This window comes from Corvus moneduloides, chromosome Z (genome assembly GCF_009650955.1).
Source record: "Corvus moneduloides isolate bCorMon1 chromosome Z, bCorMon1.pri, whole genome shotgun sequence".
In the NCBI taxonomy this organism is placed as follows: domain Eukaryota; kingdom Metazoa; phylum Chordata; class Aves; order Passeriformes; family Corvidae; genus Corvus; species Corvus moneduloides.
This window is the reverse complement of record NC_045511.1, coordinates 44,834,382-44,861,442: the sequence shown is the minus strand read 5'-3', so window position 1 is coordinate 44,861,442 and position 27,061 is coordinate 44,834,382. Positions and strand designations below refer to the sequence as shown.

The following is a 27,061-nucleotide window of genomic DNA, read 5'->3' as shown; positions in this document are numbered from 1 at the left end:
ACTCTCTGTCTGAGACCCAGTATTTTGACCAAAACGGAAAATAAAGATAAAACACCTCTGCTGTTAAGGCCTTAGAGCTCAGGCGCTTCATTCCTTTACTGGGACTTCTGAAGCAGCATTAATAACAGCAAGTTATTATACTTTCACAAGGCTGTGTAGCATTAGTATTCAGTACTGCTGGATAAAAAAGCTCAGACCAAAGACAAAGGAACAGATAAGCTGAATATATTTCTATTACTTTCTAAAAACTGAGATGAAACTATTTGCACAATGGAAAAGCATCAGATGAGAAGACATTTTTTCTGAAAAAACCCCCCATATAAATGTACTTCTGTGCCTCTGTGTGTGTGTGTATCACACTTCTAAGGGCCTAGTTATTGCAAGCAATTAACATCAGTTATTTAATTTCCAAAATTTTCTTCTCTTGCCATGGTCCCAGCATCCTGGACAGACAGGAAGGTTAACCTGCAAAACAAAACAGTATATCAACTCTTAACTTCAATGGGAATAGAGCCTGGGCAGAGACTACAGTCAGCACTAGTCTTCTGGATGTGCCTTTCCTTTTGGCATCAAAACTTGTGCAAGTAAACCAGCAGGTGCTGTGTGCCGAGTGAAATGGTTTCCTGTCCCATCTTCCAGAACAGGGCTGCCCACAGCGAGCCTTCCTTAGGGAAAGAAGGGAACAGAGTCAGCATGTCTTTTACACTATGGATGACTTCATGGCACTCTTTTTTCCCATGTTGAAAAAGTGGAGGGAGATGTAACACTGAATGGTGAAGTGCTGTTGAAAGGAAATATGTGCCTGTAACATCATAAATGGTACATTCAGATTAGTCAGTAACTACTGTACAATTTGTAACAGTAAAAGACAAAACATGACACATATAGCAGTCAGTTTGCTTGGGACACAATCCTCAGATCAGAACTCTTTTGCCACTCTTCATCGGAATCAAAGTCCAATTGCATGAAAGCGCTTCCTAAAAGCATCAACAAAGATGTGAAAATAAAACACAAAGAAATTTACTAGTGCTTATTTATACTATTTATTTATATTTATTATACTTTTGCAGTTTTGCAATAAAGATCAATAGTTTAGCCCTCTGATTTCTTGGCATCTTTCTGCTTTCCCTGGCTCTCACACTTGAATACACACATCCCCCCTACTCATACACCACACTTCTCTCATCATGCTCACATGTAAAATTGGTCTTTGCTGCACATTTGTTGCAATATCCCATATTTTTGTTGCTCCAGCTTCAGAGATTTCTTCATTTCTCTGAAATCTCCCAGTTAAAGCCTGTGGTCATTAAAATACAGCTGTCCTTGAATCCTCTAAATTTCAGATGGCTTAAGCATATTTCTTCACTAGTTTGTTGTTTGGTTTTTTGTTCAAAAAAAATAGACAAAACCACTCCAGTATGTAGACACAAAAGGGTATGGTTTTTGGTTTGTGTCTTTTTTCACAACTGTAAAAATATTTCCATAACTTTATCTGTTTAATTAAAAAAAAATCCTTTTTTTTTCCCCTGAAGAAGGAAAGCTTCCGCCAGCTCTATTTCCCATACAAGCAGTCTTTGGCTTGCACTGAGCAATTATACCTTAAACAGAACCTAGCTGGAAAAGATTATTTATGCTCATGCCTGTCCTTGGCCAGTCAAAACCCCAAGCATGATACCTACTTAATGTTACCAATGTCTGGTTGGAGGAAAAATTGCTGCTACACTAGTGGCAGTCAGGAACTGCATGGTCTAGTGAGAATCTGAATCTTAAGGCTGAACTCAACATTTTCAGCACCTTCCCTTCTGCTTGCATGTTGAAAATCAAAGGTAAAGCTTATTGTCATTTGTAGTGCCATCAGCAGCCTGCATATCCAAATGCAATTCCCTCTCTCCATCCCTGGTGGTCCCTGACAATTTGTGCTGTGCCCTGCAGGCTGTTTGACACACGGTACAGCATCCAGAGGAATGGGCAGCTCCTGACCATCCTGAGCGTGGAGGACAGTGATGATGGGGTGTACTGCTGCACAGCAGATAACGGGGTTGGAGCAGCTGCCCAGAGCTGTGGGGCTCTCCAGGTGAAAATGCGTAAGTGGGAATGAAATTTCTTCCTGACGCCATGTGAGTGTTTAATCAAAAGCCTGAGCAGACTTCCATGCATGGCACCTGGGGATCCACGCTCAGTGCAGACCCATGTTCTTGTGAAGCTGGGTGCAGTCCTTTGAGGCAGAGACATCATATGGCATATGGGATCATAACTTAATGCAGCTGTGGTAATTCACTTTGAATAACACACACTTGTTCTAGGATCAGAGGACAAAACCTGATGCTTTGAAGAATGCCCTTTGTGCAAAACTCTGTAAAAGAGGCGCATTTTGGCAGATTAAACCTCTGCATTGATCCCTGGTGAATTTTAAAAGTAAGATTTCACTAATCAGGTTTCTACCTGAGGATGTAAAATTCAACTAAATTATGTTCAGATGCTCTCAATAATAGTGTTTAATGGTCTGGAGCAACATGTTGTAAATCTCATCATCCCACATGGAAGGCAAAAGGCTTGTTCTTGCCTATGAACAGAGATATGTATGTGCCAAACTCAGTAAAGTTGGACTCACGTGGCTGGATTTATTTACACAAATGCTTTAAAGGGTACCAGAGATATATTCTGGCTAAAGCATCTGGTTGTAGGAAAGGATTTGTTTGTGCTAATGAGATGACCCTCCTGGTCTGGTAATTCTGGAGCTCCACAGCATCCCAGTCACTTGCAGGTGGTGGCCAGGAGGTGATGTCTCTGAAGCTTGTTTTTCCTGTTGATTCGTTATCATGCAAGGGACTCAAAATGTCAGGTCTCCCAAAATATGGAGATGATGATCTTTTATAATCTCAGCTCAGAGTAAGATAGGCCATGCTCCTTTTTCAGTAAAATGAATTTAAATTTATCCCTTATTAACTTCAAGGGAGTTTGACTCCTTTTTCTTTAATGCTGCATTGTCCTTTTCACTAGCATAGTTATAAACCCTTCAGTTAGGGACATTAATTGAGTTTACATACTCTTCTTGTTGAGCTAGAGGCAAGCCTGAATACTGTTTCAAAATCAATTCAATCCAGATCTGAGCTTTCAGACAAGACAGTGTTTACTCAGTGAAGAGTGGCAGAACCTGGAATGCTAACATTCTTCAATACTGGAAATACTCTTATCTGAATTTGGATTTTATCCCAGGCCCTAATTCAAATGACTGTCAAACTCCACTCAGGAAAACAAATAACCCGTGCAAGTTAGCTGCTTTTGCATCCGTAAACTGAAACTGAATGCTGTGCTGAAGAAAGATCTTTCTTACCAAGGCAGTCCATGACAAAGAAAGACTGCTCTATCTTCCAGCAACACACAGAAAAAGCAAGCAGAATTGTTGATGTTATTTCTGAATTTGTCTTACTATGTCTTAGCTTCTTTCCAACTTTAATTTTTAGCTTTTAAAATTTTAGGACCCAAAATAACCCGTCCACCTATAAATGTGGAAATAATAGAAGGGTTAAAGGCTGTTCTTCCATGCACTACAATGGGGAATCCAAAACCTTCTGTTTCGTGGGTCAAAGGAGAAACAGTTGTAAAGGTGAGTAGAGAATGGTTTTTAGTAATGCTAATTATTTGTAATTGTACTGTGTTAAATGTTAGCATTAGTTACAGTATTTAGCTAGTAGCTAGCTAGTAGCTAGAAAGGAAACATTTGGAAAAACAGGGCTCATCTCATAAATATCTTCATCTGCAATAAATCTACATACAAACCAAATGTTCTTTGTGTATGTATATTTTATATGCTTGTTACTACTTAGTATGGCCAAATACTGATGAAAGCATTTGTGAGCATTCTTTTAAGTAAGAACTCTTTCAAAGCTATAATACACTGATCTGCAAAAATAGGGATGGGTGAGTATGTCAGGACAATGCTGAGCAGGAAGAGCTGGCCCCAAATCCTTCAATGGTAGGACAACATGTATAGTCTTCATGCATGTAAGCCCAATCTTTGCAAACAAATTTTTGATGCTGTTTGTGTGCAGCCTGAATGTAGAGTCCTCACCTCAACTGCTCCTTCCTCTGGCAGGAGACTGCTCGCATTGCTGTCCTTGATTCTGGGAATTTAAGGATACACAATGTTCAGAGAGAAGATGCAGGACAGTATCGTTGTGTAGCCAAGAACAGTTTGGGCACAGCCTATTCGAAACCTGCAACTGTGGTGGTGGAAGGTGAGTAACTTTTGAACCAGGCTCAAGCTCCATGTGCCAGCCCCTTGTGCATACCCAGTTAACTTGAATTAAACTAAAGTATCATGTTGATGTCCACAAAACCATCCTAGAGGATGATAATAAAGGAGAGGAGAGGAGAGGAGAGGAGAGGAGAGGAGAGGAGAGGAGAGGAGAGGAGAGGAGAGGAGAGGAGAGGAGAGGAGAGGAGAGGAGAGGAGAGGAGAGGAGAGGAGAGGAGAGGAGAGGAGAGGAGAGGAGAGGAGAGGAGAACTTTGCCCTTTGTGGACATGAACATTTTCTGCCCACTAAATGAACATCAGATTGATTTTTCAATTTCTGGTCTTTATGTGCTCTATGTCCAATTCTTATGTACAGAAAGTATTTGCTTTGTGGTGAGAGTCACCACCAGTTTCAGAGTGCTGAGAACAGTGGAATGCAGGGGAACCTAAATGTTGGCAACAAGGCATTTCATCTTCCTGAATCCTATAAGAGAATTTGGGTTGGGAAAGGGCTTGTGGAGTGAGTGGGGAATGACTGATTTAGTAGATGAACGAATTTTTAGTTCTGATCCAGAATGACTGTACTGTAGAAGGTGGAGAAGGGTCTTCATTTACCTAGTAAGCTTCAAAATACTATTGTAGGTTACATTTGGCTTGGAACAGTCAGAGATTACTTAGTGTGCAATCTCATTTCTAAGAGGAGCATAGACTTTCTTCTGGGAGCTGTATAGAGTATATTAGATTGAACTACACATTTCTGTAGATCTACTGTTTTCCGAAAACATGCACTAATTTTTCAGGGTTTTTTTTCTCCCTTTTTAATATTTATATGTACAGACTTTGTGTATGCTAGAAATTCCTTAAATAGCTTTCAAACAGGAAGGCAGCTATTCTTAATCTAGATTCAGACAGGTACTTCTCCCAGGCAGTGAGGCAAACTGAAAACAGCTGGATCTGGATGTGAACAGCTTGAGTCCTGGGTTTTAGTTTGGTCCCTGTCATTGAAACAATGGGCAAAGGCTTGTAAAGGGTTAAACAGTGAATGGCAACTACTTGGTGCCATGCACACAAATGCCATCTCCATGCTGAAGGGCCTCCGGCACTGCAATTTTATTGTTCCAGATCTGCCAGAGCTAGTTAGGGAATCTAAAAACAAGCTGGAATTGCACCAAAAATCCAGGCTGCTAAGGTTAATGCCTTGTTTTATCTCTATCTCCAGAACTATGCAGTGGCCTGTTAATTCAAGGACTGGCAAAATAATCCACAAATACCATGCTTGGGTTGTGTATGTGTGCTCTTTTTAAAATGAAGAAGATTAGTTCCTAATTAATCAGTAGCAGTTCAATGCTCCCACACAAATTATCCCCTCATGTTCCATTCCTGTGTTGGGTGAATAAATAAATGCTCTTCTCCAGGCTCACCTTGGTTTCTCTGGTAGGACACCTATATAATATATCTAATTTTGGGTGGCCACCCAAACTAGACTGACACATGTTTAGTTTACATTTTTGGCTTCCAAAATCCAAAGGTATTAATCCTGACTGCAGCTTGCTGTGCATGCAAATCCCTTCCCCTCCCAGTATTTTAGATTAATTCTCGTGCATATTTAGCATAACTACCTCTGCACACATCTGTGTACGCATGCAAGTACGTATGCACACACATCACCCTCACTTTTATTATAATATTTAGTATCCCTCCCCTCCTGCCTCTCCTACCCCATTAGTATCAGTATTTTAAAGTAACTCCTAGTAAATAATATACTAAAATTAATCAAAGCAGGAAAATCACACTCCAGTATTCTTTGAGCATTCATTATGTTCAGAAAATTTATGAAAATTGTTGTTTATTGTTTCTCTGTAACAACACTTCTATATTTTTTTATTAAATCCTGGTCCTTAGTATTCACTGGAGTCACCAGTCTGTGTAGCATGGTTTAATATTAAAATAAAATGACTAAGCATGGCCGGTTAACTATGAATATTTAATTCCAAGGCAAATGTCCATTCAAAGAGCAGTGTAAATATTTATGCCTAGCTAGATCTAGATCACATGGATCCTGATTTGTTGTGTGCTTCCATTTTAATGGGTCCAGCATTAGTCCCGTGTGGCATCCCACCCTTGCAGGGAAGGGAGCACCCAAGAATGATAGATCCTCATATGGCTGAAAGAAAAGATAAAAGGAAGAGGGCCTGCAAAAACTTACAAAGTTTTAGTAGTAAATTACACATTTGGCATGGAAACGTGTATGTTAATCCCTGACCTCCTAGATAAGCACAGGGCAGAGGGTTTTGGAGAAAGGGCTAGGATGGAAGGAGAGGGACTGAGAGAGAGAGAGAGAGGGATTAAAGAGGAGGAGAGAGAATGAAAAGAAGAAAGGAAGAGGGAGGTATCACCAGTCCTGGCTCCAGCATCAATCCAGCTGATGGGGTATGCAGGCTCCTGGAACGCATGTATATCCAGGCCTTGTAGTCCTTTTTATAGTGAAGGTTTCGTGGGCTGGAGCTAAACTTCTCATTCTCTATGCAAATGAGTTTTCATGTGCAGCCCAGACTTGTAGACCTTTCTGGAAATGGGTTGGGGGGCTTCAGGGATCTTGGGTGCTCTTGATCCCCCCTTACATTCCACGCCTGTTCACTGGCCTCATTCCTGCACCTCTGCTGTACTCTGTCGTGCTTAGCTCCAGGAGCTCCAGGAGCCAGAACAAGGACACTTGTTCCAGAAATGTACTGCCCTACTTCCAGCTATTGCTGGTAATTGGCTGTTGCTCCCAACAGTCCTTGGCTGGCTCCACAGCTATATGGCCATCAGTGTTTGAGACATACACATTAGCCCCTTATTTTCTAGGATTTCACATCCTGCAATTAGCTTTAGTGCTCAAAGTGCAGAGGTGATCTTGAAAGACTGACTCTGTCTTCTGCAGGCAATCAGGCTCCTTAATGTAATTTTGATCAGGCACATGCTTCAATGACTTGCTCAAGTTGGGCCCAGAAATTACAGCAAGTCACAAGTACATACAATGAACTGTGCAGGAGCCACTTGTTCAAACTGACAACAATCTTGGCTCAAATGTTAACACTCCTGAGCTACCTTGTGGTCCCACTTGTCTGGTTTCAGTTGTCCGAGGTAGAACTGTTTAAAAAATGCTGCTATTTTGATTTTCCAAATACTTTTTCTTCTATTCCTTGTCAGCTTTCCTCAGCATTCATAATACTGGCCTCTATTTATTACTTTTAAAGTACAGCTTTAGTATTTTTAAAGTTTTATTATTTTTAAAGCAAAGATGAAATAATATGAGCAACAGGTTTTAGATGAAAATTCAGGTGCAGTTCTTGTCATGAAAAAGAAAACTTTGGAGGCCTCTCGTAGTAGAACAGATTTTTCGGATTCCGATTTTCATCAGGGAATGTAGTGAAAGAGATAAGGATTCTGTGGGTGCTTCACCCTGCACAGACCTGTCCCCAGTTAGGGCAGCCTGTTTGCTTTCCCAGGGTGTGCTTCAGGCACCAGGGCTTAGGTCATGAATTCTAATAAATTAATCCTGAGTTAGGATTTTAATTAAAAGGATTTAAAAGCCTTCCTTTTTGCATCTTTTCTCCAAGTCTGGGGCAAACCCACATGAATTTGGACAAGTGATGGTGAAATAGATCCTTTTTTTAAAAGGCATAATCCACAAGTGGTACATACATGATCATAATGGACCTAACTGTTAGGTTTGTGGGAAGAGCTGGGCTCTTTACTGGGAGCTGTGCTGATTCTGTGGACAGCACTGCTCTCAGTGAAAGCCTGCTTGGGGTGCCTGGAGGATATTAAGAAAATAAACAGGCCATGGAGCATCCCCTTGATTTAACATCAGGGAATAGGCTCTGGAGATAAGGGATGGAGAAGGGATACAAGGGGCAAGTGTTGGCCAAGTGGGCCAAGTGAGAGACCGTGCAAGATAGGCAGCACTCCTGAAGAAGGGTTACACAAAATTTTTATGATCTTGGTGTGTCCTGTAGCAGTAAAATGACACGTCCTTGGTTTAGCTCTGAGGAATGCCTCAGAGGAGTAGGGTTGGTTCTTTCTGACATGTGCTGGGGTCATCATAAATTGGTTCTCCACTAGTGAGCTGGTTCGCAGCTGTGCAGAAGCTGTATGGTTGTATTTCACTCACTTGGTTCTTCTAGTTACAGCCCACTCAACTTATGAAAAGAAGGACTAGTGAAAGTACTGGTATGAAGCAGAAGTGCACTAGGCAGAAACAGCCTTTTCCACACTACTCTGCAAAGCAAAACAAGAAATGCTGAGTTTGTTGGGTCTGCTAAAACTAGCATGTGAAGATGACTTCCTCTTGCTACTGTACATCCACAGATGTCTACAGAAGGTAGCTTGTGCATTGAGATAAAGGAACAATATTACGTTTGCCAAGAAATGTGTTTTTAATTTCCTGGAGGTAACATTTCTGACCTGCAGTTTTTATTAATTTTCTATGATCTTAAGCATTTTGCTAACTAGCTTTTTAATCACTGCATTTTCAGTTTTGGTAATGTAAACTTCTGCTAAACCTAGAAGAGTATTTATATACTCAATGAAGCAGTACATTGCCAAAGGATTTCCACAGATTTCCTGTTGTTTGCTGTATTGATGCTCAAAGTGAATCTCTGGCTGAAAAGTTCCTGGATGAATCCCAGATTCAGGACTATGGTCAAATAGAAGCATTTGCTTGCTTACCTGACCTGTAGTTCACATAGATGTCTGAAGGTTGAAGTTTATTAACAAGATGTTGACTGAGATGGCTGAGATGTTCCAGCTTTATCTGAAATAAGAAATCATTCCTTTGGGAATAAATTGGGGAGCAGCTATTGCCATCAATAGGGTTGAGATTTGTCATCAAATGCAGAAATTCCCATTGATGTCAGTGAAAATTCAGGGCAGGGTATAAAGACTTAAGATGTGCCAAGAAGGCATTTTTTGGGCGTCCTCTGAGCATTTGGAATTTGTAGGGTCTGTAAGACTTTAGTCTGTTTTTTTCCCTTATGTGTTGGACAGCTATTTATGTACATAGGCAGTAGAACAGGAGGAATTTTGGTTTTTGTTGGTATTTGCAGTGATATTGATCCAGTCCATTAATAGGACTGGCTCCACAAAAGCTATGTGAGAGATTTTCAGGTTCAGCTTCTGGGCCTGCTGCCTAAAACTGTACACCCTCTGCAGCCCCCAACATTTGATGTGTGTTAAGAATGGTATTTTCCATATCCATTATGTATGAATCGTGTGATTTTAAAAGAATACATTAAAAGCCATGAGCTCTTGTGTGGTGAAAGGCATGGCAATATTCCTGTTATGAGCATGCTTATCACTCAGACACAGAGTGAAGCTGCCTTGTTAATTTTTTCTTAATATGTGAAATAAATTCCATCGGATGGTTTTGCTTTAATCTCTTGCTATCTTTTTCAGATATTGTCCTTATATCCAGTATTCAAAGTATATTCAAAGTAAATTCCTGCATGAAATAAGAAGTGTCTCTTGCAGAACAGCCACAAACCAGTAATTTTTGTGATGATTTACGGGTGTCATTGCCTGACCTGGGCTCAGTTTTTTGCTTTGTTTCGGAGAATGTTTCTTCTGTCCTTGGGGGAAGGAAAGTGACACTTTGTGAATTGGTAGAATGGGCTCCTGTCCTATATGCCCTTCCTCATTCTTCAAAACAAAAAAATCACAAAAGAAATTGAAAAGTTGACCATGAATTTCTGACAGTTTAGAAGTAACACCTGCTTATAAATGAAATACAAAGCCACAAACCATGTTTCAGCCTTAGCCTTATTTTTATCTTCAACTGATGAAAGAGCATTTTCTGGAAATTAATGGAGTTATTGTCACTGAAATGTACAAAGGGTTGTGGTGGAATAAGCACTAACACAACAGAAGGCAAAATATTCTTCTGAGAGATGTCCTTCTAATCCGGCAGCAGCATGAGTGACAGTCTTCTGATGTAGGAAGACAGGGTGAACAGCCTAGTGGAACTTGGTGTGCAGAAGGTTTTTCTTCCCCTGAGGATGAGGAACAAACTTTCTGTTGTGTCTTTCTAGGTGTTGTATCCAGCTAGAACTCTGAAGTTCCAGTTTGCCCAGTGATGTATTTTTAATGTTTACAAGTAAAGAAAAAGGTGATAAATACAGGGACTGCTGTGTGAGAAGAGAGAGTAAGTGGATGGTCCTGTTGGTTGTGTACTGAGTTAGGTGCAACTCCATCTTGTGATTTACACAAAACTGAGCTTGATCTCCAGCCTGTGGCACCAGAGACTTGTGGAATTCAGGAGTATACTGTGTGATAATGTTTAGTTTTGAAGTCATCACTCTACAGACACGTCCAGAAATTAGCAATCATAAAACTGTAAGGAAACAAACAAATTAGCCAGAGCAAATGTTAGAAGACCCAGCGTGTTTAACAAAAATTTACCTGTATTCTCCATGGATTTATTAACATTTTTGGTTCAAATCTCTGCAGTTTCCAAGTGTATGAAGAGGTGCTGGTTGAGGAGTACTGACCCTTTCTTTAACTAGGCCATTTCATTCCTCTCTCTGCTGAAATGTTGCTGCTCCACTTCATCCTGTGCTACTATGTGGCTGCAAATAAAACAATGAAATCAAAACAAGGGTAGAAGCAATGCTCCTCACACTCTCCTGACTTAGATGTTGTTTGATTTTGAGTTCCAGCCCTGGTAGATAGAAGTCTTTTCTTGGCCACATTTTATTGCTTATTACTAGCTACTAAAATAATACCCTACCACAGGCCACAAAAATGTTCGCCTGTAAGCCACTTCTGAGAACTGCCTTAGTCTTAAAAATAGGAAGGTTTTCCTTGGAGAATCATCCCTTTAGAAGAAAGGATCTGCCAGATTTGGTCTAGATTTTTAAAAATAATTTTGTCTAATTCACGTGCCATTGAGGGGATGGCAAACTATTTGACAATAGAAAGCAAAGCCATTGCTACTTAGTTAAGAGGCTGTCCCTGTAGGTGTAAAGCACTAGCTTCCTTCAGCTGTTTTTTGGATGTCTTATATAGTCTTGGGACAAATTTGCTTCCTAGATAAATCAACAGACTGGAAAGTCACATCAAAATTCAAGTAACAGGAATAAAAGCATGTATTTAGTGCAGATAATTCTATCAATTTGGATTCCAGAGATGGTCTGTATTTCTAATGAAAACTGACTCCTGATATGTCATCCAGAAAGTTTTTTATGCTTTTGTGTCAACTTGCCTGCACTTGCCATAGATGATGTAGGAAAAGGAGATACCAAGAGACCACTGAAGCAGCCTGTCAGGACTGTTGCCTTGCTGCATTTCCTATGGATTAGATTTCAGCGTGAAATCTGAATTTTTATCTGCATCATCTTTTGAGGTAGAGTGTTTTGGGTGAGGTGAATTACCAAATAGCAGACTGGCAAGGAAGTTTGCAGTTTGTCATTTAAGTAGAGTGTGAAATTTCCTCCTGGAAATTCTAATACCAACACTGAAGAGGAGTCTTGGCTCTGCCTTGAGCAGAGGCAGAAACTCTGGGAAAGGACAGCCTTCTGTCTGCATTGATGCTGGTGTATATACCTGCAGGCACTGTTCTATGACAGTAAATGGTGAATACTGCAGTTTGCTTTTAAAAATTGCAAAGGGTTTGGGGTGAGGGAGCATTACAGGGTAAGACCAATCTTGCCTGTAATTACACCAAAGTATTTGACTGGCCTCAGCGGGGTGGTGTGGGTGTAACTGAAACTCCAGAATATCTCATTAAATCTCCTCCTACCTACGGCATTCATCAGAGGCATCCCAAGGATCCCAGATGCCGCAGATACAACCATAGCCCTAATTACAGGGTAACAGGCGAGCTGCAGGAGGAAGAAAACAGCCCCAGACCTTCAGCAAATGGCAAGTAAGTGTGAGCTATTCAGTGTCATTGGCATGAGGTTCATGCTGCCTTCAAGTCATTGTCACAGGGTGGCCTCTGGCATTGAGGAGGTGCAGTGCAGGCTTCCTGGGAGCATGAGGCTTCGGAGAAGGCACATACACTCAAATCTTCTTTAAGAAGCGTTTGAGCCTGCTATTTCCTTTCACAAAAACCTCTTTCCCCTAACAAAGAGTTTGGGAAGGCACTTGAAAAATTTATGACCTTCTCACATCATTGCATGAATTGTGGTTTTGAGGAAAAAAAAAAGATATGGCAGTTAAAATCCCTCTCTCTTGTAAACTGTTGGCTAACTAGAAGTCATGACCTACCTGCAGAACAATGAAGGGAGTAGAGGATAGAGAATATCCATAGCTTTCAGATAAAGTGGGGCAGAACAAACTGAGACTAGTATCCTGAAGTGGCTGGAGCCCCAGATAGCCCCTCACAAAAAGGGCATATCAAACAGGGAGTTGAGAATTTGGAACAAAGATGGGTCTCTGACGTAGGAGGAGCTAGATGAGCTTTCAACACTAAAAATCAAGCTTGCATGATAGATAAGGTGAGCAGGGAACCGGCTCTTGCTGTCCTCCAAACTAAGGAACATCCTAGCAGCTACTGCCAGTAGCACTTTAAAGTAGGTGAAAGGAAGTACTTTCACATGACATTGTAATTAAATTTATGGCATTGTTGTTACCCAGTGGTGGAGACCAGATGCCAGGATGATGGATGGATTATCTCGTTTTTGGGCATCCCAGTGATTGCCCACTGCTGCTTGCTCAATTCCTTAGAGTGGGAGAGGGAAAGGGAGACTTGTGCGTAGGCATGAAGATTTCACTACGTGCACACAGACTGGTAGACTTGGCAGCAGTCACGGTGGGTTGTGATCACAAATGGAACAAGCAAAGGAATTGCTCCTCGACTTTGGGAGGCTGGGACCTGCCTTTCCAATTTCACATGCAGTAGTGGGTAGAAGCAGAGTTAAATGGCACCTGATATATCTCTATACTGTAGATGAGACAGAGCATGGGGAAGCTTAAAAGGGTCTTTCCTTCAAAGAAATCAAACACATATATAAGACCAGTACTGACATGAAAAGAATTTCCTCATTCATTTCCTTGGGAAGTAATCTGAACATGTTATCCTCACTTGTCCTTGAATCTGGTGTTTGTTCTGTATACAGAGATGAACACTTGTACAGAATCGGTTTTATATAGTTACACAGGATATAAGCTATCTATTTACATTTTACTCCTGGTTATTATATCTTTGCATGTTTGTGGTGTCACCTTTTAGGATTCCAGAGACATCTACATGCACTATAAAGTCTTTCACAGCTGAGAAGTCAGTGGCTGATGTGTTTACCATCATATGAGTCCTTCTGCTAATGCAAATTGTCCTACCACCCATAAATTTAGGAGTCTGCCCTAAAATAAAGTTATCTTGAAAGTTTATTGCCTTGCCAAGAAAAGTTTGCTTTGATATCAGACACTACAGCTCTGAATCTGAAGGCATATGATTCAGGATGGAGATGTTGTGTCTTACTCCATCTTCCTTCCACACAGACCTTGAACTGTCCCTGGTGCCCATCTCACAGCCTCAGGCTCCAGGTTGAGTGTTTATGTATTGCTGTGGAGTCTGGCCTATGCTGCATGATGTTTTAAGAACTATGACAAGACACAAGTCTCCCAAATAATATATCACGAGCCAGAAGAGCTTGGAGATCTTGAGATGCAGATATTTCAGATGCATTGGAGGCTTAAACTCCCAGGTTACCACAATAACAGGGTGAGGGGCAATGGATGATAAAATACTGCTTGCTTACAACTTGCTTACAGCTCTTCCTCAGCTTGCTCTTTTGGGCCCCATACATGATAGTGCTGTTCCTTGAGTAATGATACAGTGGTTGTGTGCATTTCCTACTGCATTTGTACATCTTTTTCTTTTGATAGCTTGTATACACATGGTTCTCTAGCAATAAGCATGTTTTTACATGGATTAAATAAAAATAGGGGAGCAATTTGAAAGAGATAAATGAAAGTGTCTCATATCAGCTTTGCCTGAGCTGTTCTGCTCCTCTTTGTATTTACTTGGTAGGCTTACAAAAAACGTAAATACTGCAACTTTGCTAAGAAATACTTGGAGATCAAAGTGAAACTGACCTTGCAGTTATCTTGGGATTTAATTATTAACCCATCCCCATTTTGGAAGTGCTAAGCTGCGCACAGAAGCTGCTGCTGCTGCTGCTGCGAGAAGAGTGGTTGACTGTCCTTGTTGGAGAATTTGTTTGTTCTCCAAGGTGGGATTCAGTTCTGTCATGTCGTCTGCAGAGATTGTGTCTTGCCTGGTCAGCCCCAGATCTTGGAACGCAATTAGCTGCTGCACACAGCTCAGAGTGGCTGTCTCTGTGACCCCTGATCCATAAGCATGGTGTGTGGTCTGTTCTCTGCCCAGGTATTTCAAGAATTTTTTTGATCTTATGTGGGTTACCTAATGCTAGGAAACACAAATGCTGCAGGTTTGTATGTGTTTAAAAATGTATTTGTCAGACATTCCCTCATCTCTCACCAGTGCGAAGGAAATGGTAGTCCCTCTGCTTTTTACCTCTCCTTGACTGCCTAGTTTAGGCTTGTCAGGAAGAGTGAATGAATAAGAGCTGAATGAATCTGAAAGGGGAGTTAGACAAACAGACTTCTCACTGGCGAAAATCACAGTGGCACAAGTTCATGGTTCTTTGGAGCATACAACTGGCAAGCATAAATATTTTTTTATGGCTTTGTAAGCGAAGTCGAAGACCAGAGAACACCTCTGCAGAGAAGTAATTTTGATCTTTCATGCTTCAGGTATGAAAGAGCTACAGGAACACTGGTGAACACAAACAAAAAAATGCTTGCAATTTAGCTAAGTACTTACACATGAATTCTGCACAGTGCAAGAATTTTGCCAGGACGTTTACATCAGGAGAGCTTCCGATACAATATGTAGTATTGTATCCTATATTGTAGTTCCTGCGACAATGTAGACACATTGGATCTCAAAACAACACTGGACCCAAAGGAAAACACGTTCCACACACAGGATTTGCCTTTACGCACCGTGTTCTGCAGCTTAGCTGGAAAAAAAAAAATTATGCTTAAGAACTGCTTTCAATCACCCAAAAGGCCATGTTTCATGATAAAGCAGCTGGGGAAAGTGAAGCAGGTTGAGAGATCAGATCTGGCAGGATGAACATACTGGGTCTGGCTCATATGATAGGGCAGGCTTGGGGTGCAGTGGGAAGGGAATGTTGCCAGGTGGTTGCCAACACAAATTTAACTCCACTAGGAGCCAAAACCGGGCCTTACGTTGGTTTGGACTACTGGGGATGCTAGTATGGCAGTACTAGCAACAACTCTTGGATGTTAACACCTGTGGATGTTGACAGGCAGGGTTAGTTTATGTACATGGGAGAGTGTTGCTCATGTTCTCTTAAATACAGGGTTCACCAAAGTAACTGTGGCCTCTGGAGGAAAAGCAACCTGCCCCACATCCCAAACCAAGTGCTTGACCAGTCCTGGTGCTCTGGGCATTAGTCTGTCTTTTCCCAAAAGCAGCAGCATGGCCCCAAGCCACCTACAGAGCTGTCTGGTTGTGACTGGCCAAATCCAGCCTGCTTTAACAAAAAAAATAGGCTTTACCAAGACTGAGGGCAGGCATCTGCCAGGACTGCGGGACCAGATCCCAAAACCGGGAAATGAAATATAGCTCAATCAAAGGCAATGGGGAAAAAAGTCACCTGGAAAGAGTTAGCCATTCAAAGTGGGGGCAGGGTGGAGGGTACACTGCTTTAATCTTTTTATTGTATAAAAATTTTGTGACTGAATTAAAGCCCTACTGTTTGGACTGGATGATGTTACGTAATTCTCAGAAACGAGAGCAGCTGGCCACGGTACAGATACCTCCTAGCGAGCCCTGCAGTGCACAGCACATCATTTACCAAGGCTGTAAAAAAACCCCACATTTATTAAGGAGCTTGGGAGTGAAATTTGACATGCTGGCTTGGCTTTTAGCTGTCTGGATTTCATTTACAGCTCCTCTCTTTCATTTTCCACTAAAATAAATAAATAAATGAAGCTCTCTTTGCCCACTTTCCCTCACTGCTTTTTGGCATGCGTTTGGGTAAATCCAGTGCAGAGAGCCCAGGAGTATTGATGCTAACCTTGTAATGGGAATGTAACTAAACAAGCAAAGGTCCTGGCAAAATCCACATTCAGGAGGATCTGGAACAGGCAGACAAATAATGGAAGTATTAGAAATCACCTGATTGCTGGAAATTCTCACTCTGAGGAAAACTGAGAACAAGACATGTTCCTGAGCCCATCAAATAATGTGAATTTTACAAACATTTATTGCTATTTCCTGATCCTTCCTCATCCTGCCTTTCATCCACCTCTTCCTGCCAGCTGCACCATCAGATTTGCCATTTCTTCCTTGCCTTTGCCTCTTTTCTTTCCTTGTGTAATTTGGGGGAGGAGGGGGGCAGAAAATTCATGGTTTTGGGGACTATGTTTTGCCATTTAGCTACAGGACAGATTGTGTTGCTCATGCAGTTGCCAAAATGGACCCTGAGCTCATCCTGGTGTTCTTACCCGGATTTGCACAGGTGGAAGGTGACACTGGCTGCGCTTACACATCCCATCCTGACCTTTCCACAGCACTCATGTCTGACAGCAATGGCAGTCTGTTGATCATCTACTCATAGATTATGTGGGTGAGGAATAGCTGCTGTTATTTTTTCATACTCTTTCTCAGAGTCATTAAGAGCCTTTGGAGAATGTGTCCTGGATCAGCCAATCAGCCGTTCTCCAAAACCTGTTGGGACCCAGGAAGTCTGGCCCTTGTACCAGGAAATTTCTCATTTAAAAATAAAACAATAACATTCCCCCCTTCCCCAGTTTATTCCAGTAATACCATCTACAGTTAAGTACTTAAAATATGTAGCTAAACTTTAAGTAAAATATTTTTTAAACACATGCAAATATAAATACTTGTAATGTTAAAGAATTAAACCTGTAACTTCAATTTTGAAGCTCCTGAAAAGTGTATGTGGTAGCACAGGGGATAGAAGGAATTTCCATTCTTCCACACTTTGGAAATCAGCTTAGCTTCTTATATGCCAAATTTTATTTAACCATCCCTCCCTGCAGTACTTGCCACCAGAAACATGTGAATGTTTGGCAGCTGTTTGCTGGATTTTTATCCCTGTATTTGGTGTTTTAGGACTTTAAGAATGGTCTGACACTTTGCCGTCCCTATGCTGGCCGACAGCTGCTCACCCAGCAGTGTGCTGGGCTACTAAAGCAAGTGCAGTGATCAGTGCTGGTGGGAGGACCCTGGGAAGTGGAATGCAGCTTTTGGACCTCCCCACAGGCACCACGCCATGCATGAGCTGGGCCAGCCACAGTGCTTACTGTGGGTTTGCACCCTGCCTGTGCTATTGCCTCTTTCAAAGAGTGCCTTTTTTCCTCCTGGCTGAAAGATCCTAGCAGATTTTGGAAGAGCAGCTAGTACAGAGGGGGACATATGTGCCACCATCCAGCATCAGCTAACTGGGTGCTGGTAATTTGTCACTTTGGTATTAACTGGGCAGGATCCGAGCAGCAGAGTCAGAGAGCAGCATCAGGAGGGCAGGGTCCCAGCAGCACACTGGGCAGCACAAGGAAAGCACTAAGGGCCATATTCCAACTCTGGAAGCTAACACGCTGGCTTCAGCAGGAGCCATGTGAATGTAACTGCTGCCAGAGGACAAGCCCCAAAGTTTAGTATTCCTCCAAATGAAGTATAAAAATAATTATGAGCTTAGCATGCAAAACTTGGGTCCGAATTCAAAACCATCTGGTGTTAATGGCCTGAAGCGAAACTTCAGACAAAGGTTTCATTTTACTTATTATTCATGAGAAAAGCCCCTGGCCAGCGACTGCAGCTTTGCTTATTACTGATAGAGTTTAATACCTGCTGCCTCACTGAGGGGTAGGGGGTGCAGAAGCCTGGTGCTGCTCTGCTTTGACTTCAAGCAGTGACACTGAGCAAAGATAGTGGGATTGCTCGGAGCACACAGAAGAATTAAGAAGCTCAATATAATATTTATCCTCTCACCATTTTCACTTCACTGACATGAAATTTAATCTTCCTAAAAACTCCTGCCCAAGAGCTTGTTGAATAACTGTACTCTTAAGACAAAAAGGTTTCCATGCTGAAATTAACTCCTACTGCTACTTATCCATGAGCAAAAAGCTTTGTTTTGTTAAAACAAATCTCAGCTGCATACCAGGTCAGAACTGGGTGGAAGGACTATGTGGAAAGCATGTACTTTATTTTCAGTTCAACTGAAATTTTGCAGACAAAGCCTTCCCATGCCAAATAGTGGGGACAGATGTTCTAACTCTGAACAGGGAAAACGGAAGACTGTGGCATGGTGAAGTATGTTGATAAGGAGAAACACAGAGATAGAAAAAGTGGCAAACAAGATCTCAGGCTTTTCTGACAAGTCCAAGAGAAACTTCTCTGCTTATTAATGTTTTTGATGGAGACTTTTAGACACTGCTGTGTGGTCCAGAAGGTGTTACTCACTAGGCATGAGAAAAAGTTAGAAATGACAGTGATATTCAGCCTGCTTCTGTGCAGACATTCTGTGTTTCCATTAAAAATTTTAGGTCAAAACTCAAATGTTCCAGGTGGGAAATTTCTCTTCTCTGCTTTTCTGTATATGGTCCAAGTACAGCAGCTTTAGAAGACTGCCAGGGTTGTGTTTCTGGATCAAAATAAGTTTTCAGCAAAAATACAGTTGTTATTTCCAGGCAACCACCCTTCCCCCTCACAAAAACATGCCTCCCCTCCCCCCCCCCCAGCAAAACAACAAAAAACCACCCAAAAAACCCCAAAAGCAACAACAAAAAAAAGGGGAAGGGAGGGGGGAGAAGAATGCTTATTTTGCTTATCTGCAAAGTGCCCTGTAACCATATTGCCACAAAAGGAGCAAGAACAGTAGAAATGAGAAGCCACTTTAAGAATCTACTTTCCCACTGCAATCTCATCTTCCTAGTTTTGCCAGCCATTCTCTCATACCTTGATGTTTGATGCTAGACTCTCTCCCCTTAGGGCAGCTTGTTGTGTGGAAAATGCCAGTTTGCAGGGCTCTATAGCAAGTCCTAATCACTGCATTCATACTGAGATGTTTATCTGACCCTTAACCTTCATGTCCACCCTGGTGGTCCTCCTTGATGGTTTGGAACAAGTTTTGCAGGAGGTCATCCTGGGCAGGGCAGCGTGGTAGCTTGCTGCTTATTTGCTGTAAGTTGTTCCATCTGCATGCTACTGAAGAGTTTGCTCTTGGTTTTCTTGCACATTACCTCCTCTGAGGCCTTGGACTTGACACAGAAATTCCAGAGGTAAACTTTTGGTCTGTAAGGTGCAGAATGTAACCACACTGAATACTTTTTTTCTCCTCCTCATCTCTCTCCCATGACCGTCACTCACTGGGAAGCCTGTTCTTTTCTGTACTTTTATTCACGGAGCTGTGACTTACATCAAGACCCACTGGGAAGGGAGCACCCCCATGTCAGCACCAGCCTCAGCTTTACATCATCATTCAGCTATCACCTTTGTCTTCTCCTACAGTGTTTGCCAGAATCCTGAAGGCTCCTGAATCCCAAAACATCACCTTTGGGTCCGTGGTGACATTGCGGTGCACGGCGACAGGCCTTCCAGTCCCTACTGTCACCTGGCTGGAAAATGGGAAAGCTGTAAGTGCCTCTTTTTCATGCTTTTGGCCCTGGAGGACTGCTATCAGCCAGAAGCACAGCAGGGCTGGTAGCCAGCACCAGTGGTTTCTATTCCTTCCTAACTTAGTATCTTTTTGTGCAATCTGGTTGAGTCCATCTCATCTCTCTGCTGCAGTTTTCTCCTCTGAAAAAACATTGTCCCCCTTCTCCTGGGTGTTGGTGACTTCATTTGTTAATCTGAAAGACCAAGATGAAGAGTGCTTTAGGCCCTTTCAACCTTCCTCCAAGACAGAATTTCTAGGACTTCATTGTGTATTTCTGCACCTATCTTTCCTTTCCTTTTTAAATAATGTGGTAACAATAACAAATCAAATTTGCGCATTTGACAAAGTAACACAAACCAAGGAGCTAGACAGAGCAAACCATCTTGAGGTAAAATACCTGTGGAACACCATTACGCACAGCATATTTAAAGAAGAGCATAGACCCGAAATTCTCTAGACTGACCTAAGTGATGTGAAATATGTCATCAATTTATCCCTTGCCAGAGGCATGTTCTTAAGAAAGGCATACCTTCTTCAGCAGCAGGCACAAAGGGATGCAAATCCACTGCATCTCACAGGAAAGACTCTGTGGTCCAATGATCCTGACCACTTAAGATATGTACTTGCTTCAAATTTGTCTGGCTTTCATGTCTGTATGTAGGCTATTGCAATGCCTTCACTTCAGTGACCTGAAGAGTTGCTTGACACCTAGTATTGCCTGTGTGGGAGTGAGGAGGGTACCACAGTCATGGCAACTCTGCAGTCCAAGCCTGCCATGGGTTTCCCTTAGTCTTCTTGTGCTTATGGTGAACATGTTTTATACTCTGGTCTTTTGACAACTTTTTTAAGGATGTGAGCCCCAAAGCATGACGCTATGGAGGCAGGTGGAGTGTCTGTTGAATGCAGGCTGGCAATTTGCCTCTGCTCTTTCTCACTGACACCCTATCAACCCCAAGTCCTTCTGAGCAAAGGCTGATCCGGACTATTCCTGTGGAGTTGCTTGTTCAACAGGACTAATAAATCCCCTTGGTTCTTACTTCAGGGGGCTATCACCATCATGGTTTGTGTCTTCTCTTTCTGTACATTAAAACACGTTATTAAGACCCCGTGGCTACTCTGCAGGCTGCCTTGCCTTCCTTGCTTCCTCTATACCTTATTGTGTCCTTCAGTCTGATTAAGGTTAATTTTCTATATTCCCTCAAGGTTGCTAGGCAGAGCAGCAAAGAGATCAGATCAGCCTGCTGAGACACTTGGGTGCTTGGTTTCTGACAGTATATAGTTTGAGGCAACAGTAGGCATTTATTTAAGACTTCTTCCCCTGGGAATTAAACCTTTTGCAGGAGTCTGAGGTGCCTGGCAAGAACAGCATATTTTCAGAGCACAGATCTGTGCTCTGCTGAGATCCTAATGCATGGGTCCCACACAGAACTGAGGTGCATGAGATGGTGCTCAGCACCTGCTTGGGGCCACTGCCTGACTAGTCATATCTGTTCTGCCCCATTCCTGTCTGAATTCCTGGAATTCCTCCCAGTCCCAGGAAGGTAATGCTCCAGATTGCTTCACTTTAAATATGACAAGGAAACCTTAATGAGAGCCTGACTCTGGGAAAGTCATCAGGAAGCCAGTGGACTGGAGATGGTGAATCTGAGGGCTGGCTCACAGTAATGGTGAGTCATTTGAAGATGCAGCATGGCTGTGACATTATGGTCTCTGAACACCAGCCTGCAATTGTCCTGAGGCTCAAAGAATGGGAATCTGCTGAGCTTATTGAGCTGCCCTGGAAGAGGAGGACGGAAACTCCTCTGTGCAGCAGCTGCCTGGCCTACATAAATAGAAACACAATTCATTTTCCTCCCGCTATGCACCACGCGGCATCATGGACCTTATAATGTAGTTTTCCACACATCCAGGAATAAATGAGCCAGATGTGAAGATTTGAAGAGGTCTCTAATTTCCTGGTGGTAGCTGAGGTGATGTTTTAAAGGCTAAAAAGAGAACTTCTGGAAACAAAATCTCAGGAAATGTGCTTGAAAAGGAAAGGGAATCAAATAACACAAGTGAACGTCCTGAGGTTTCCACTAGAGAAAACAACAGCTGGCCAGTGTGGAAGTCCTAGGCACCACTACCTGTGATTTTCCACTGCACAAGGTGCATACTGCTTGTATTGCTTGCAGTTACCTGAGAAACCTCTTCCTCCTGTGTCCCAAGCTGGAAGGAACAATCCCAGTTTTCCGTGCTCAGTGGGCACAGTCCAGTGCTGCCAGAACTGGTACACCTGAGGAGCAAGCAGGGAGAAAAGACTGGATTAGCACAAGCTGCTCAGGGCAAGCAGCTGCCTATCCCACTAAGATGCTGGAAAGCAGGGGCGGCCCATAGGAAATTCCTCCTTCCAGGTACCTGTACCATTTTAGTGCTGAATCATTTCTAGGGAGAAAAAGACTCTAGAATTAAATTTGAACAGCACTGTAACAAAAGAGAAATCTGTGAAAAAATATCCCCTGAGCTCCCACCCCCTTGAATGAACTTCATGTTATAAGGCTGAAAATATCCCCTGTCCCTGCCTTTGCACAGCAGCTGACACACTTCTTGCAGTACTTACAAACTGTGCTGGTCTGATTATTTAGTGATTTCTTCCCATGAACATTCTCTCACCACAACTCCAAGCTGAGCTTGAGTGAGGCAAAACAAATATATTCTTTCCAGCATTTTCTTTTCATAGAGAATCCAATCTGCTTACAAGACATGTGATACAATGTTGATGCATTCCTTCTTGCTTTTTCAATTATCGTTGTCAATACCTATGGGTATTTCACTTCACTTAAAGATCTCATTGGAAGTGCATTTTTACCAACCTCCAGGGAGGTCAGATTGATATCTCTGTCTGAGTTAGATGCATAGGCAGAGTGATTTGCTGGGACAGATCCAGGGAAACAATCTGCAATGTCCTTAGGTCAGGTCACACCTACGGGATCCACAGGCGACGTATCTCACTTGAATTACATTTCATGCTTCCTATCAGTATGAAGGTTAGAGCAGGCAGTGCTCTGCTTCCTACTGCCTTTACAAGACAGAGTTTGAATGTACCATGATCTCCTACTTTAATGAATGCCATATCAGCAGGGAAGACTTGATTGTAAATCAAGCCCAATGCACCACACTCAGCAGGCTTCAAGTTCATTTAACTGGGAATTTCTGATCTGGGAAAAGAGCTGGCCAAAATTAGCCCTAATCATTGTATTTGCAGCCCCTTCCATATTTCCAGTTGTGACATAAGTAAATCTACCAGATATCTGCTGAAGCCAGAGCCAGAGCACTTTCTTTGCTCATGACTGCTTTGAGAGTGTGGCAGTGGTTACATTAATCCAGAATCAATGACTTCCAAACTATTTTCTTTTCTTCCTCTGTATAGCGGATGTTCACAAAGTCATCTTGTGCTCTTCCTTGCTAAGGCATGAAGAGGCAAACAATCTACTACAAGAAGCCCTGTAGTAATCAGCCAGCTCAATTACATAAGCCAAATTGTGACTATGACCCTCTTGAACTGAAACCTAATTGCAAAAGTATTGCTGAAGTGTGAAATAGGAGAGATCTTTTAACATTTATTTTTACATGTGAAGTCAGCTGTTAGGAAAGCACCAAAGTAATGCCAGCAGCTTTAGCTCTCCGCCACTTTTGTCTCCTTGCCACATCTTCCTCTGCTAATTTAGATGCTTGGGGCTGTGTCTCTTAGATTTTTCCTTGGTTTGCTTGTTTGCCTTTTTGCTGGATATATTACTGCACTGGGCTTTCACTCTTTTAGGTTTCTGCAGGGTCTGTAGCAGAAAGTGTCAAAGACAGAGTGGTTGATTCCAGACTGCAAGTGTACGTCACCCGACCTGGCCTGTTCACTTGCCTCGCCACAAACAAACACAGCAAAACTTTTGGAGCCGCAAAAGCAGCAGCAACCATCAGCATTTCAGGTATGCAGGGAAAGAAGAGGCCATTCATTTTTTTTAACCTTTCCTGCTGGGGAAGAGGAAAGGGGTGTGGAGTACTCTGGAGGAAGAGGGGAAGCCTTGGAGAGCTGATAGTGTGCAGGGGCCTAAATTTGAGTACAAGTGCATCCTCCACCAGGCTATTTCCTCATATACTCTTACACTTTGGAGACTGGAATAGCTGTCATTTCCTGAGTGTTTGATGCTGTCTTGTACTTTGTGTCCCAGAAGCACACTTGGTAAGTTCATCCATGTGGAGGAAGTTGTGGTCATGACCCAGCGTTGGTATCATCTAACAGCAAAGTGAAAATATCTTCAAGCAGTTCAGCTTCACAAGGGGTTGGCATCCAGAAAGCAGGATGGTTGCTGTCAGAGTAGTACCCTGCCTTGCCTGCAGTTATCTCTTCTCTCAGGGACATCTCCCAGATGTAAAAACGATTCTCCAAAGAGGAGAAATATCTCTGTCAGAGCTAAATAACAGCATTTGGCACACAGAGAGAAAGGTGTCAGCTTCTGCCTTCCCTCTTTGGACAGGGAATTTAGTTAGGGGAAAGAGGGGGAAAGAGGAATCATACAGGACATGGGATGGTAGCCCTGGTACTGCTTTTAACCAGGCAGGCACCTGTTCATCTCTCTGTGCCTTAGCTTCTGCTTTCTTGAGAAAATAATCATGCCCTTTCTTACACTGGGTATTGAAACCTAGCAGGAAATTCTGCCCCATAAGATGCTCAACACTTGGTGCTGTATTTCCCATCCACACTTCTGCTTTTACCCAGGTAAGTCTCTGTCCTGGAGAGACAAATGCAGTGGAGCAGACAGGTGCTTTGGGCTGGTGCGAGAAGTTGTACTCCTCCAGGCTGTGTGTGTTCAGCAGGAGGAACACCCCTCTAGACCTGAGCAGGAGTCTGCCTTGGCCTTGTCCCAGCTCACAAGGCTCCCAGGACAGAGGTGTCCTGGCCCTTGGCTGATGGCCAGTTCCTCCTCCGTGCGTTGGCACAGCTCAGCTCCCTATGGCACTGCAAGCCAGGGCCACTGCTGCGTGCCAGCGCTGCATCTCCAGCCCTGGCTTCTCCTACCTGTTACAGCTGCTGCCTGAAGTAAAGGATGTGTACATGGCTTAAACAGAGGATGCTACCTGCTGGTTACATAGGATCCAAAGGATCAGGATGAAAGTGTGGGTTTAGGATGCAAGAGTCTACTTCAGCTGGCACTGCCATCAACAATCCACTTCCTCCTCCTCATTCCTTCTCACTTTACAGTGTTCAGTGCTGCCTAATGTTTCTCCCCCACAATAAGGTACAAAAAAGAACAGAATTAGGTGCATTTTTTTTTCAGACAGCTTACAGTTCTCAGACACATTTCCTAGCATGGAAATCTTAACTTACGCATCTCAGAGGGAACAACGTCACTGATGTCTTTTCCATTCCTTCTTTCTTCTGGTTCATCACAATTCCTGGATCCTGGTGCCTCTTGGCAGAGTGGAGGTAAGAACAACTTTCTGTGGTTTGGTGGAGGCTCCTTCTGGGCCAGAAAGAAGCATGATTAACCAAGGGATTTGGTTAGTTTGGCTTAAATGAAAGGATAGGGTTTCTGGATGCCAATTGTGCAGATGATGTTCACCCGAAGGGATCACTGAGCTCTTTCACAGAGACATAGCTGGAGACTGAGCTCAGGTAGATAAGGATGGTTTTGAGTAAAGCCAGCAGTAAGGATGTTTGAAATATGGTAGTGGGCAAAATATTCTGAAGTAAATTCTATTTGGTTACAGATCCACAGTTTCACTTGACCTTATAAATTTTCACAGCAAAGTTTAACTGTAAGTTAAACTCCTGCCTGTTCACAGGTAATAAATGTAATTTGGTTTGGTGTTCAACAGATTAGGGCAAGAGAAATTTATATTTGCTCCAAGCAGAGTTATGGATGAGTGAAGCCACTTACATGTGATGAGAAATGCACTTCTGCTTTGTAATTTTTGGAGTACTGAAAAATTCAGCTGTCTTTTTCTTTTTAGAATCTTACCATATTTCTACATGGTGCACTGGCAGATCAATCTAGAAAGAAAATGAGAGTGTTAGCCTGGGAGATGGGCTGGAAGCTTTTGGCCATCAGAGAAAAGAGCAGAGCCTGGGAAAGTCTGAGCAAATGGCTTTGCCACTTCTGCTGACACAGACTCCCTGCAAAGGCTGTTGTCTCCATCACAGGAGCTTGCAAGATTGGTTCAGGGAATTTGTAAGTGATTAAGTGACCACTCAATGACAATGGCAGACTTATGCCTTACACCTGCACCAGTGCAGGTATGACAGGCATGGGAACACAGATCGAGAGCTCAGCCCTTCTGTCCCATAGATGTTCTTAACATTTGCTGTAAGACATTCCTTTTCTGTGACAAGTCATTGTGAGAAACACGTTGTTGCTACTTCTCTGTTGCAACTTGGTCTGTCTCCTCGCATATTTTGGAAGAGCAAGGAAACATAATGTTAGCACAGGTGGCTCTTCTCAGGCTGTCTCTGCAGTCCGCTGAAGTCAGCAGCACAGCTACCCCATGCACACCTGTCCCTGCATTTGCCTCTGGGGCACAGGAAGGATGAAACTTTCAGATTAAGCACAATGGGAATCATCAGGAAAATATAAATAACATGACCCCTGCCATGCCAAGAATAGTTCTAGCAGGGTGCTGCTCATTGCATTGCTTTGGGGAAACCTACTGTGTGCTGGGGAGATGTCATGGGCTGTGAGACTAGTGCAGAGTGCTGGTGGACTCCTGTGTCACGTGAAGGTGTGTCCATGGAGCCTGGGGTGATGCTGTGTCACAGCATCACTGCCATTTTGGTAAACCTCAAGGGATTGGTGCCTTCCTGTATTTTTCATCCAAGTGACACAGAAAAAGAATTAAAAAAAAAATTCACATGGAGCCCAAAATAGAGCAGCTAAAACAAGGCCAGGGAGTGTCATCTGCAGAGAGCAGCATCTGAAGAACAGAAATGTGAGCATCCTGTGTAATCCCTTGTCCATGTACCTCCAGCTTTCTGAAGAAAAAAACAGCAAGAAACCCCACAGTCAACAATGGGTGATTATTTGGACAAGGGAAAGAAATAAAAGGCAAAGATACAAATAGCTCTGTTGACTGC

At 42.7% G+C, this 27,061-nt stretch overlaps 1 protein-coding gene across 1 annotated transcript in view; it reads left to right on the top strand.

Moving 5' to 3' along the window:
* The window catches only part of MUSK (muscle associated receptor tyrosine kinase), a 57,935-nt gene that overhangs the window by 5,558 nt on the left and 25,316 nt on the right, over positions 1-27,061 (top strand). Inside the window, exons 3-8 of the mRNA XM_032097250.1 lie at positions 1,933-2,084; positions 3,480-3,607; positions 4,097-4,238; positions 19,812-19,936; positions 23,759-23,918; positions 25,411-25,417. Coding sequence (XP_031953141.1) covers positions 1,933-2,084; positions 3,480-3,607; positions 4,097-4,238; positions 19,812-19,936; positions 23,759-23,918; positions 25,411-25,417 — 714 coding nt within the window. The remainder of the gene's footprint in view (positions 1-1,932; positions 2,085-3,479; positions 3,608-4,096; positions 4,239-19,811; positions 19,937-23,758; positions 23,919-25,410; positions 25,418-27,061) is intronic.